Source organism: Symsagittifera roscoffensis, chromosome 1, assembly GCF_963678635.1.
Source record: "Symsagittifera roscoffensis chromosome 1, txSymRosc1.1, whole genome shotgun sequence".
NCBI lineage: Eukaryota > Metazoa > Xenacoelomorpha > Acoela > Convolutidae > Symsagittifera > Symsagittifera roscoffensis.
Window position 1 is genome coordinate 11,828,493 of NC_087062.1, and position 12,397 is coordinate 11,840,889.

The 12,397-nt window shown below is 37.7% G+C and overlaps 1 protein-coding gene across 1 annotated transcript in view; it reads left to right on the forward strand.

The window, feature by feature from the left end:
- LOC134857288 (glycine receptor subunit alpha-2-like) overlaps positions 1-11,887 on the forward strand; it is a gene marked incomplete in the record, with an annotated part of 74,301 nt that extends 62,414 nt beyond the window's left edge. The window contains 2 exon segments of the mRNA XM_063873673.1: positions 6,517-6,724; positions 11,221-11,887. Coding sequence (XP_063729743.1) covers positions 6,517-6,724; positions 11,221-11,584 — 572 coding nt within the window.
- Between the last annotated feature and the right edge of the window lie 510 nt (positions 11,888-12,397).

A 12,397-nucleotide genomic window follows, 5' to 3' on the forward strand; every position in this document is an offset into this window, starting at 1 on the left:
ACCCCTGATCCGAAACGGTTTAACAAGATTTCGAAGATTTTCTCAGCAGTGTCACGTTGATACTGTTTCTTAGCCATGACACAGTTCAGGGCTGTCCCTTCTAAGTTGCTGGTGAGCGCGCTGCATTCCTGTCTCTCCGACAAGTCCTCTTCCTCGAAATGCAGCTTCATTACCTCTATCCAGGTATCAATACAGCCATCAGATTCGTCCTTGTAGCATCTTGGCTTCTTAAAGACTCTTCTGGACTTTTCACTGCGTTCATTGGTTCTAGATAACCGCGTCAGGAATGTCTCCAAAGACCTGTTCAGGGGTTCAAATGCTGTGGCCATTGCCGTAGCATCCCTTGAGTGTCCCGCCTGAGAGTCCTCACACCTTGTCGAAGGCTCTGTGCGCGGTGCATCCCTGCAATCCGAATCACCATGAGCGTTTCCCGCTTGGCCCATGTGACTCCTCCTCGGGCTTGTATGCCCCATGTTGCCAGAATCGCTTCTCCCGGTCGCATGTGTGCTTTGCGTTGGTCGTTCGTTCGAGGTTTGTCTGTTCCCCGTTGAACTTGCTCTACTGTTCGGGCCCCATGCTGTATTACCCCTTGTGGCATAGCCTGATGAACTGCCCCTGCCTCTAGTGGATCCATTTGTCTTCCTCCTTTGATGTTCATTGAAGTTCACCCTCGGTTCCCTGCTGGGACCTCCCGAGTTCGGCTCTCCTTCTTTTGGTCCACTCTTGCTGCTTAGTAGCCCGTCCAACCTATCCATGATAGCCTGCGTTCGCCTCTCCATCATCGCGTCTATCTTTGTGTCAAGAGACCCAAGAGACTGCTCTTGCTGAATTCTTAACTTCTCCATGTCGGCTCTTAAGCGTAACTCCCTCTGTTCCGCCTCTCTTGTCATTCGCGACAAGTTCCTCGTCATATGTTCGTCCGTTCTTTCTTTCAAGCGTTTTTCGCTTCTGTCAACTTCTTGTCTGTTGCGGTTTATTTCTTCCCGCAGACTTTCTCTTTCAATGTGAACTGCTCTTTCTAGTTCACTCATCCTTATCGACATCTGTTCATTTTGTTCTCCTAAACTGCCCACTATGTTGTTTAAGGCTTCTTCTAGTGCTGCCCCGTTATCCACGAGTGGCGTCACTAGTGGCGGTGTAACCCTGTCGGAGCCAGGTAACTTCGTGCTCGTCGAGATCCGGGCCTTGACTCTGTGCTTCAACGTCTTTTCATTATTTATTTCAGGATCCATTAACGCATTGCCGAGCCCTCTGGTTCTACTCTCTTCAGGTTGTGGCTCCGAACTTGTCCTAATCGCGAAGTCCTTTGACTGGCCCAGTGTGTTTGCCTCCTTACTTATCGTTGTCACTACACCAAATTTGTCCATGGTTCCAGTCTCTCTTCCGACGTGTGCCTCACTCTCCTGGATCGAACTATTGAGGCTGACTTGAGATCCAAAGTCCCCTTGCTCCTCTTCATCCTCTTCCTCCTGGGACTCCCCATCGTTTCCTGCTCCTCCTCCCATGCTGAATGGAAAGATGTTTCCGAAGGTGTTCTTCATTCTTTCTGAGAACGATGATGAGGTTGTTTGTTTTCCAGTTCCGCTTGCCATCATAGTGTTGTCTGTCGGAGATCTTCTAGTTGCCGTTACTTCAGTTGAGATGTCGGACAGTTCCGACATCTCCTCTCGATCCAACGTCCCGGTGGAAGTGGCAAAATCATGGCCTTGTTCTACCGGAGTAGATTCACTCGCCAGCCTTCTGCCTCTCCCTTCCAGTCCATTTACTCCCTGGTTGTCGTTCATGGTATGGTCCGTATTGAACTCCACTTCTAATAGTTCTCTTCGCTCTTCTGAGGTCTTCTGACTTCTCGTTTCAACCATTCTGCCTGAAACCGTCCCCCTTTTGTCAGACCGGGATCGCTTGATCCAATCCACAAAAGGATCGGTCATCGTTTTTCTTTGCTTTTCAGGTATGAATTTCCTAGAGCTATTACCTCGTTTTGGTATCCTTGACTTGTCTAAACTCATTCTTTATTTGTCACTTTCCTATGCCTACTCTTGACTCAATTGCTAGAGACCTTATAGTTTTATTAACAATAATAATGACACAACACAATAAATTTCACCAGATTCTATTAAATAGTGACCACGAATCCCTGTATGTTGTCAGAGTACAGTTTGTATAAAATTTTATTCACACTAGCCGATTATCGGTCCAAAGCTCTGGAAACTAGCACAATATGATGTTATCAGTCAATTTAAAAGATAGTGTAGTCACTACCCAATCAAGCACAGTTTAGGTTGATTTAAAATCAAAAACAAAAAAATATATATATTGACACAATATGAATGTATATATAAAAAAACGTATGTGTCTTGTACTCTTAGTCGGTCGCAGTACAATAGTCGAACCTGTCTTTTAAAGAAAAAGCTTTCCCTGCTTGGTGCTGCACCAAACAGACAAAACTTTGAAGGCAGTAATTTTCTCAAGTGGGCGTCTATTGCACCCACCGAGTACTGTGTTACCTATCTGCCTTCGGACTGCCCGAGCTAGACCTACTAAAATCCTCAGGGCAGTCACTTTCCCCAAAAACGTATTATGTTTCAATCCACACCAATGAGTCACGCTCTTTTTAATTTAGACTTAGTGTCGCGAGTATCCGAGTTCGGACCTGTTTTGTATTAGTCTGGTTCTTTTTGAGAGGCAAGTTACCAGTGCAGTCACTGATACCTAGCCTGTGTATTAATAACCTAATACCTCTCGCTTTTTAGTCTTTCTTTCGTTTACCTAAGTCCTTAATAAAATAATACCCCTCCGGATTGGCACAAATAGGACCCTTCCGGACTGTCAGAATATAGACCCCTCCGGATTGGGACCCCTCCGAGTTAGTTAATAGTAGACCCCTCCGGATTTGGACCCCTCCGAATTAGCAACTATAAGACCCCTCCGGATTCGGACCCCTCCGGTTTTGTGGAAAGTAGACCCCTCCGGATTCGGACCCCTCTGACTTCGGAGCCCTTAGCTCTGTCAAAGTAGCTTTTTGTAGTTTTCTTAATTTCAGCTTATACCCCTCCGGATACGTTCTGCGTTGCTATTATGCTGTTTGAATTAACTGGGAAGGGTATAGGGTCCTTTCCTAGACCCCTCCGGGTTGAAGTTAAGGCACTTATTTGACAATTCACACTAACGGTGAAGGGTCTTATCACTTGCCTAACTTCGACTCTATTATGGTTGTCTTGTGCCTTCAGCCTTCCCTTTTTGTCTAGAACTGTCCTAAGTTACTTAGTTCAATCGCTATCAACTTTTGGTAGAGGTATAAGGGTTTTTCAGAAAAATTTATAAAACGTGAAGGGTGTACCCCTCCGGATTTGTGTAATTTGCTAAAAACAATCTCAAAAAATTTTCTCGCTCGCTTTTCCGAAAAATTTCTGATCCTATTAGTAAGCTCAGCTAATTTTTGATCTATTGGTACCAAGATCAACTCGATATGATCAGTAGTTCCAAAGTTATTAACCAAAACGTCTTTTTTCCGAACTCAAAAAATTTTCTCTCTTATAGGTTCCGCCAAACTTTTTCCGCAAATCTGGTCCTTTCGACCTAAAAATTATTGATCCGAGCTCAGAAGGCCTATACTCTTCTAGTTCAATGCAAAAGACCCGATCTAAAACGCTATTGTAGAAAAATTTTGCGAAAAACTATGCTACCTGGACCCCTCCGGATTGATGAATCCACCAAATCAAACACGTTATGTTCGATTTCTCTGCAACCCGGAAGGCTTTCGGGTAGCGGATTTTAAGACTTGTAGATTCACTAGTGGAGGTTGTCCGAACAACTATTTTTACTGTCCTACCTCAAAAATTTCAAAAAATTTTCTAAATTTTTAGTGTTTCTTACTATCAAAAATTGGGAAAATTTGGTTTTTGGTACCAAACTAGTTCCAACCACTTCCGAACTAAAGTTAACCGGTTCTACTTATTATAGTAGTGCAGTTACGATGTAACACACTAACTTAGCGCTTTTTTCCGTTTCAAAAAATATCGATATCTCAAAAATCGCGACTTGTGGGGGAATCAAAATATCGCTATTTTGACCCTAAAAACCGGTCTGTTTTCGTTGTTTTTCACTGAAAAACGATATAAGACTATTAATATAGGCTATATAAGTAATAATATTAGTAATACTATACCCCTCCGGGTTTGTTTATTATCCGAATTAAGGTGCTTAACTCGGATATTCGCAGTTCGGTGAAGGGTCACTACAGTGCAGCACTGTCGAGCCCCCCACAGATTACTATCTTACTTTTTGTACCAAAAGGGATACAAAACTTGTTAACGATACCCAACAGTCGATTGTTGTTGTCGTTGAGCCCCTTCTTGTTGCTCCTTGAACTGCTTGCCGGATCGGTCTTCACCCAAGACCCTTCCGAATTGAGCGCAAATCAGCTGACCCTTCCGGATTGAGCGCAATTTATCATTAACGTGCTTAAATGCTCAAATAACCCTACAGTACAAGCCTCACAAACGGGCTACAAAATTGATCGTAACGATCCTGACTGATATAAATGCCTGTAACAACAATATATCTATCAACAACAAACGGGGGGGTTGAATCACATCTTGTCTGGGGGGATGATTTCTACTGATTTTTTACTTTTTTTTACTGTTTTTGGTTTTTTCGGTTATTTTTTATGTTTTTTGTTTTTCTTGGGTACTATACTACTTTTTGTTTGGTTTTGCTTATATCTTTAAGTGTTTTTGGTCACAAACCACTCAGGGGATGAGGGGTTCATGATTCCCCCCACCCTTCCTGGTTCGTGAATTTTCGGTCTTAACTAGGTTAAAAAACTATTCACGGTAATCCGGAAGGCTTCCGCGTTCCGAACTACCCTTCCGCCCCGGCAGTTTAGGCCTATTAAGGGCGTTAATGTGAGCATCCGCTCGGCGCGGAGTGCTCGTTAACGGTTCCGCCGGTCATGATGTTATGAAAGAATAACACCCAGGAGCGCCATAAAAACATACATGTAACATTCGCCCGGAAGATACATATCGACGGATAACAAAACTAAGTCTTAAGACGACTGGCTAGCGTCTAAACAGAGCTTTGCATGTTTTTCACCGTCTCTACCAAGCCAGTACTTTTCGGTGGTCTTTCTTACATCAGGCTGACAAAAACGTTACTGTTCTCCGGCTTCGACCAGAACGCTCAAATTAACTGAATTACATGCAAAATTAGTGAGCTCATAGCTGGGTCTCAGTATCCCCAGACCACGAGGTCACTCCTAAAAACAGGGCTACTACTTATTATATTACTATTGTTTTTGTTCAGTAGATAAAAATCATCATCTCCATCGAAGATGGATCAACCCTTTCCCCCCAACTCCTAGCACCTCATCCTTGTCAAAACTAATCAAAATATCAGTTAAATTCAAGTCAGGACATGACAGGATGCTAAAATTCAATACAAGTTCATAAAAGTTCCCGTCCCGAGACCCTTCCGGATTCTTGAATCCGGCGAATCAAGCTCCTTAACCTCAGGTTCACGCTAACTCGGAGGGCTGGTTCTTACCCTTCACCGTTGTTCGCAAAGGCCTTGCAACTATTGTAACAGCACAATAGTTGCAACTCGGAACGTCCTCTGCTGTTCGGTAGTTCGTTGTTGTTTTTTAGTCTCGATTTTCGTACTGTTCGTAATCGCAGATAAAGTTGTTCTGTTTCTTTCTGCTATTTTAGCCAAAATGGCCGTTTTAACATTTCTCAGAAATGTTACGTCATCACTTCGAAAATTTAAAATTTAGAATTCCAGAATCTTCTAGCCTTCACCGTTTGGCCAATCATTCAAATAACGTCCTTATCCGTTCTAAATCGCCAATCCGGAAGGTTCACTGCTAAAATCCTGAATTCTGCAGAGACTGCATTTTGGCCATTCTGGTCGAATGTCACATAGAGAATATACTCTTAAATAATCTACCTCAGTGTAGAAAAGTCAAACGCAGCAATTTCAACAAAACAACGAAGAGGAAAACTTAAAAAGAAATAAAGTTTCATTAGTTACAGAAACTTTTTTGGACAGTTAAATAACGTTAACTACATATCTTTTACGTTTTCTTGATGCCTAACGCCAGTTTTCGAGATACTTTTGAAAACACAAAGTCAAGCCAGTTTTTCTCAACAGTGAAAGAAACTTTTTGAAATAAAAACTTTTTTCGGAATCGAGATCACAACTGCAGACATTTTGATGATGCCACATATAACTCCTTCCAGAGGTTCTTTGAGGCAGCTGACATCACGTGCCTGACATCACGTGAAGCTACCTGAGACCACTCTACATCATAATATGTTCCATCTCTGTGAATGCTCTAGACGACAAAAATGGACTATCTTACAAGAACTTTGCAAGAGTTTTGAAACAAAATGTAACTCTTGCAACAATTTTGCAAGATTATTTCAAGTCCTTGCAACATAGCCCATTTAGAGCACTCAATCTCGAGGCATTTTTGCAACGTAGTGTCAATAATATTTAATGTCTTGATTGCAGACGCGAATTACACTACTCTGTGCTTTGCGGTTGAGATGAGACGGAAGATGTTGATGTACCTGATCACAATGTACCTTCCCTCCATGGCCCTGGTGGTGCTCAGCTGGATCTCCTTCTGGATAGAGAAGAGTGCGGTGCCTGCCAGAGCGGGACTCACAATCACTACCGTCCTCGCCCAGATCACCCTCATCACTGGAACTGCTAACAAGTCCGAACTCTTCAAGGGTTTCTATTAGTCGCCAATTTTTTTTGTAACGAAAAGATTACTTAGACCTTGTCTGAGGGCCGTTTAACAAAACTCCGCGCGACAAGCCACCAAAATACTTAATACACTATTTTGCTTATTCAGCAATGGTAGATAAAGATGGCGGAACAAAAGTTTTTTGGAATGCTAGTGAACTAAAAAACTTTTTATTGGGATAAGACTTGCATTAGAAAACGTCCATTTATTCGTTTTTTTTGCATATTACCTCAATTTAAGAAAGTCACTGACCAAAAAAAACGTTTATCATGATTTATTGCACTAGACCTTCATTTGAAAATTTTCAACAACAACAGCACTACTTCAATCAAATTTCATTTAAGCACCAGCTGTCCGTTCAAAATTAAACTTCTTCTTGTATTATTTTTTGCAGAAATTCGCCATCCAAAAATGGTTATTGTCAATTTTTAAGATTTTCATTCCGAAGTGTCCATTGACAAAAATACATTTTCATTCCAAAGTGTCCATTGACAACAAACCTTTTTTCAATTTTTCGAAAGAAAATGTCTTCGAAGTTTTTCCGTTATTTCAACGGAAAATCTTTAATCAAAATTGTTTGATGAAACTTCATTTTGGAAAATTCTTTTGACACCGAAACTTTTTAAAACGGACTTTTTTTCAAAATGGAAGCTCTTTCGCTCAGATTGTTTTTTGCTTCAGATGTCAAATCGAAAATGTTTTTAGACAAAAAATCTGTTTTTTTTCCCACAAGATGTCCATTAGAAATTCTCTTCGACTGCAAACTTTTTTTTTCATTTCAAATATTTTTGCATATCAACACCTTCTTATTGAAATACCAAATTAAAAAATACCAAACCGAAAAAGCCGATTTATGACAAAACTTTTTTCTATTGAAGTTTTAAATTAGTAAATTTGCCTGCAAATGTGTTTGCTCAATTTGTTTAGTTAAAATGCACTGGCAATTGACAATTTTTTAAGTTAATTTTTTCTTGCCAAATATTTTCACTCCATAAGCGTTATTTTATTCAAAATTTAATATAATTAGATTTTTCTTGCTTGAATTGCCCATGCGAAGCACTTCATTTTTATTAAAAATTTTTCAGTTTCGTTTAAATTAAATAAAGCATCCCATCAACATTTTTTGTCTGTATTCATTTTGATCTATCCAGAATCTGACAACTATCAAAAAACTGACACGTTTTTGCTTAATCAACACTGGTAGATAAACATAGTAGAACAAAAATTTAAATTATTGGAAACAGCGAAGCAAAAACATTTTTTGGATCAAACTTCCATTGGTAGTCGTCCAATTACTTCAAACTGATTTTTGCACATGAAATTGATTTTAAAAAGTCAAAAAACTGACAAAAAACGTTTATCTTGATCTGTATTGTACTAAATTTTCATCAGCAGTCTGTTCAAAAATTTTATCGTTGTTTATATTCGTATTGTTTTTTTTTTTTGCAGAATTGCTCTATTCCAAAACGGTTTTTGTTGGAAAAAGTTTCGGACTTTTTTCAGATTTTATGAAATACAGTTTTTTGTAAGTGCGACACAAATATTTTTTGTTCAGACTTCTTTTTCGTTACTTAAACAAATTTTTTGCAATTTCACTTCCGAAAAGTTCAAACTGCAAGTTTGCATTTAAAAAAAATGGGCAGTTCTAAAATCCCACGATATTAGTACTAAAAAAGTTTATGGACAAAAAACTCAAATTCCGTCTTCTGTTTTTTTTTATTGCAAAGCGTGTCTATTCGAAATTGCATTTCGACAACAGATTTTTTTCAGTTATATTCATGTTGCCTAAGATTTCCGATCAAAGATGTCCCTTAAATTAAAAATGAAATTGTTCAGAACTTTTCTGCATAAATTACCAAACCATAAACGTCGATTGATTTATGAAAACTCATAACTTCTTTATTAGGTTTTCAAAAAAAAATTTTTTAACGAATTTATAGCCTTAAATTGTTATATTTGCTTGCTGACTTACGGTCAACCAAAAATTGTTAATTTTGCTAGCAGTTTCACGGACAATCAACCAGACAACTTAACAAAATGTTCACGAACAACCAAAAATCTTTTAATTTATTTCTTTGCCGATTATATTTTCACTCCATGGGCCTCATTCTTACCAAAATTTAATTTACTCAGATTTTTGTTTTATGAAGTGCCCATTGGAAACGGTCCATTGTTAAAAATTGTTGAATATGTTTTGTGTTGCCCAAAGCGTACAGCCAAAAACTTCCGCTTGTATTTGTTTTTGGGTGATCCAGATGTTCAAAAACTAGCAAGATGTTTGACACATTTTTGCTTTTTCAATACTTTTAGATGAAGATACCGGCAAAACGTTAAGTTTCTTGGATTGATAGCTTTTTTTCGAGGACAATTTTTCCATCCATAAACAACTTAAACTTTCCAACTTGTTCACATTGATTTTTGCAGATGATTTTTTAAAAGGCCAGAGACCTTTTCTTATACTTTTTTTGCAGAACGTTTCCATTCTAAAATATTTGTTGCCTCAGAAAATTTGCAGCAGCTTTCGCATGAAAACAAACATATTTGTCTCAAATTTTTGACAAAAAATGTTTATCCCTCAATAATATTTTCCAAATTTACTTGCTTGAAAATTTAATATGAAAGTTTCCCTCGAAACCAAAAAACTGTGACATTATGATTTTGTTTGAAATTGTCAGTTTTTTTGTGCTCAAACTCTTTTTTGCTGAAAAAGCCAAATCGAAAACTTTTTTTAACAAAAAAATCCGTTTTGTTTTTGATTTTGACAAGTTGTCTACTAAAAATGGCTATTTGACGACAGATTTTGTGAGTTTCAATTGATTTTACATTAAGTTACCAATTGAAAGTGTTCGCTTAAAAGAAATTGAAAATTATTCAGATTTTGTTTGCAGAAAACCACCATCAATGTCAATTGATCACAAAAAAATTTTGTGCCGGTTTTTTGTCTCAGATTTCATATTTTTTTTTGAAGAACTAATAGTTTAAATTTGGTTGATTTACTTGCAGATTTCGTTGGCTTAATTTGTCGTGCCAAAACTTCCATTGACAACCAAAAATCCCGTTTTTTTGACAAATATTTTTATACCAAACTTGAGAAGGATAAGATTTTTTTTTGCTTGACTTGCCAATTGAAAACAATCCAATGATGTTTTTGATTATTTGATTTATCTAGCTTATTATTTGCTTTATCCATTATTTGACAAAATGCCGAAATATTTTGCATGATCTTTGCTTATTCAGCACTGCAAGATAAATATAGTGGAACAAAATTTCATTTTTTTGGATTTTTTTTGCTTAAGAGTTCCATTAAAAAACTGAATGTTAACTAAAAAATAAAAATTTTTGCTGCATAAATTGTCTATTTGTACAGCTACGTTCTCAATAATTTTTTTTCATTCAGAATTTTTTGCAGTATGTCATTGTCGAAGTTTTTTCATGACAAAAAATTTTAATATTTTTTTGTTTGAGAGCACATTTAAGGAATGGCGAAACTCAATTCTGTGGCAAACAGTTTTCTCATCAGGTATTTTTTAATGAAATGTTTGTTGTAAAACTGTTTTTGCTAATAAGTTTTTTTTAATTTCATGTTTTGTTCATAACTTCTACGATCAAAAGTCATTTCACGAAAAAAAATTCTCCAATTTGTTTGCATTAATTAGTTGTTCTTCTAAAAATTCTTCAAAATTTCTTCTTTCCGTTTTTTTGTGCATGCAATATCTTTTCAAAACGTTCATTGATTTGAAGCTTTTTAATCAATTTTTTTTCATGCAAAAGATGTCGACTCGAAAATATTCCTTAAAAACAAGTTTTTCCTTTTCAGTTTTTCTACAGAGGATTTTAATTCTGAATCGTTTTGTGACAACAAACTTCCGTTTTTGAGATTAATGGGCAAAAGATGTTCATTTGAAAATACTTTTTGATGACGAAAATTCTTGATTCAGATTTTTTTTGCTTAGGATGTCCATTTTTGAACTGTCTGTTGGCAAAAATAATCTTTTTTCTAATGCAAGTGCAAAGAGAAGCCAAAATGCCCTTATGTTGGGAGAACAGGAGGATGGGCGGTGAAAAGTTATTTTTGTTTTTGGCTCAATATTTTGTTCATCTTAAAAATTTCCTGCGTGTTTTTAGCTTCCGGGAGTACAGTAAGCCTAAACACGTGTCAGCTTTTGCCCCAAGTAGAGTGGGATCTAAACCTCAGAGGCTGGTCTATTGATCTATTTTTACTATTCACTTGAATGACTTTTCGATTCTCTCAATCTAGCTGATATCTTAGAAACGCTAAGGATTAGGTTATCTAAGCTGCTTTCTCGCAAGACTCATTTTTGGGGTCGGACAAAGAAAAAAAATCGAAGTAATTATTACTGCAACCGGTTTAGTTTATCAAGGACTTTATAAATTTTTCCGATGAAAGTGTTTCACTGGAAAAACCAGCCGAAAATTACAATTTTTTGCTGCATTTTCTTTAGGTTCCCTTCAATAGCCGACCTGAAATTAGGGGATATCTATATGATAGTCAACTTCTTCTTCGTGTTCGGAGCTCTGATCGAGTTCGCAATGGTCAATACCGGACGACCTCCAAAAACCATCGCCCCGAAAAGCAGCATTCAGAAACAACAGTACCAAAACGTCCCTGTTTCCGACGCAGCCGAACAATCACCAGATTGCAAGAGTGAAAATAAACCAGATAGCACTGAAATCCGAATGCCAACTAAGCCGAAAGTCAACTGGTACGACATTGACTCCATGTCTAAGAAAGCGTTCCCGTCTCTATTCCTCATTTGGAATGTACTGTACTTCGGAATTGGAATGAGTTTGAGTTTGTCACACTGAGCACGAAAAAATCATTGACTATTTATTCAGTACAAAACAGTTATCATTTTTTCTTTAATGCAGCAAAAATTAGCAGCAATGTAAACAATATTCTTTAATCAGTTTGTCAAAAAAACGTATCAAAAAGTATCCCCATTTTGTTTGACGACAAAAATTTTGTCAGATTTAAAAAAAATCGGTTATGTAAAATAATTAATGCATCTTTCAGTTTTCTTTGAGTTGCGTTGTAAAATGCCGCTGCCATGATATTCCTCTAATTTGTATTTAAATGTGATCATTCAGTAAATGTATATTTTTATCAGTTCTCCCGATAAACAAACAAAAATTTGTGGAATCAAATAACATGTTTCGAAAAAATTTAGGTTTTGGAAACTCTTTTCTTTTTCTTGGAACATTTCTTTTCATAAATTTATTTCATGGTCCTATCAAACCAATTGAAGCCGACAGAAGTAGAAGAAATGACATGGGAAGACCAAAAAATTTGAAAAGGGGACAACCGAACTTCTCCTTCTAATCCCGCTTATCCTTATAAAATCCATCAGGAAATCATGTCCTACATTGCATGCGAACGCGACCAATTCATAATCCGTGCGTTTTTCTGCTCTCAAACGTCAGTAGAGAAATTGACTATCACATGAGCGGACTATTGTGGGGTGCTGGTCGGACACCATCGTTTTCAGCAATTCGACCTCTCTTTGGTATTATTTTACACGATATCTATTTTTGGTTAACCTGTCCTAAGCAGGCCAAACCGGCATCCACTTCTCCTGGAGAGTCAAAAAATCCTAGATCCGCGACTGGATATGGTAGTTA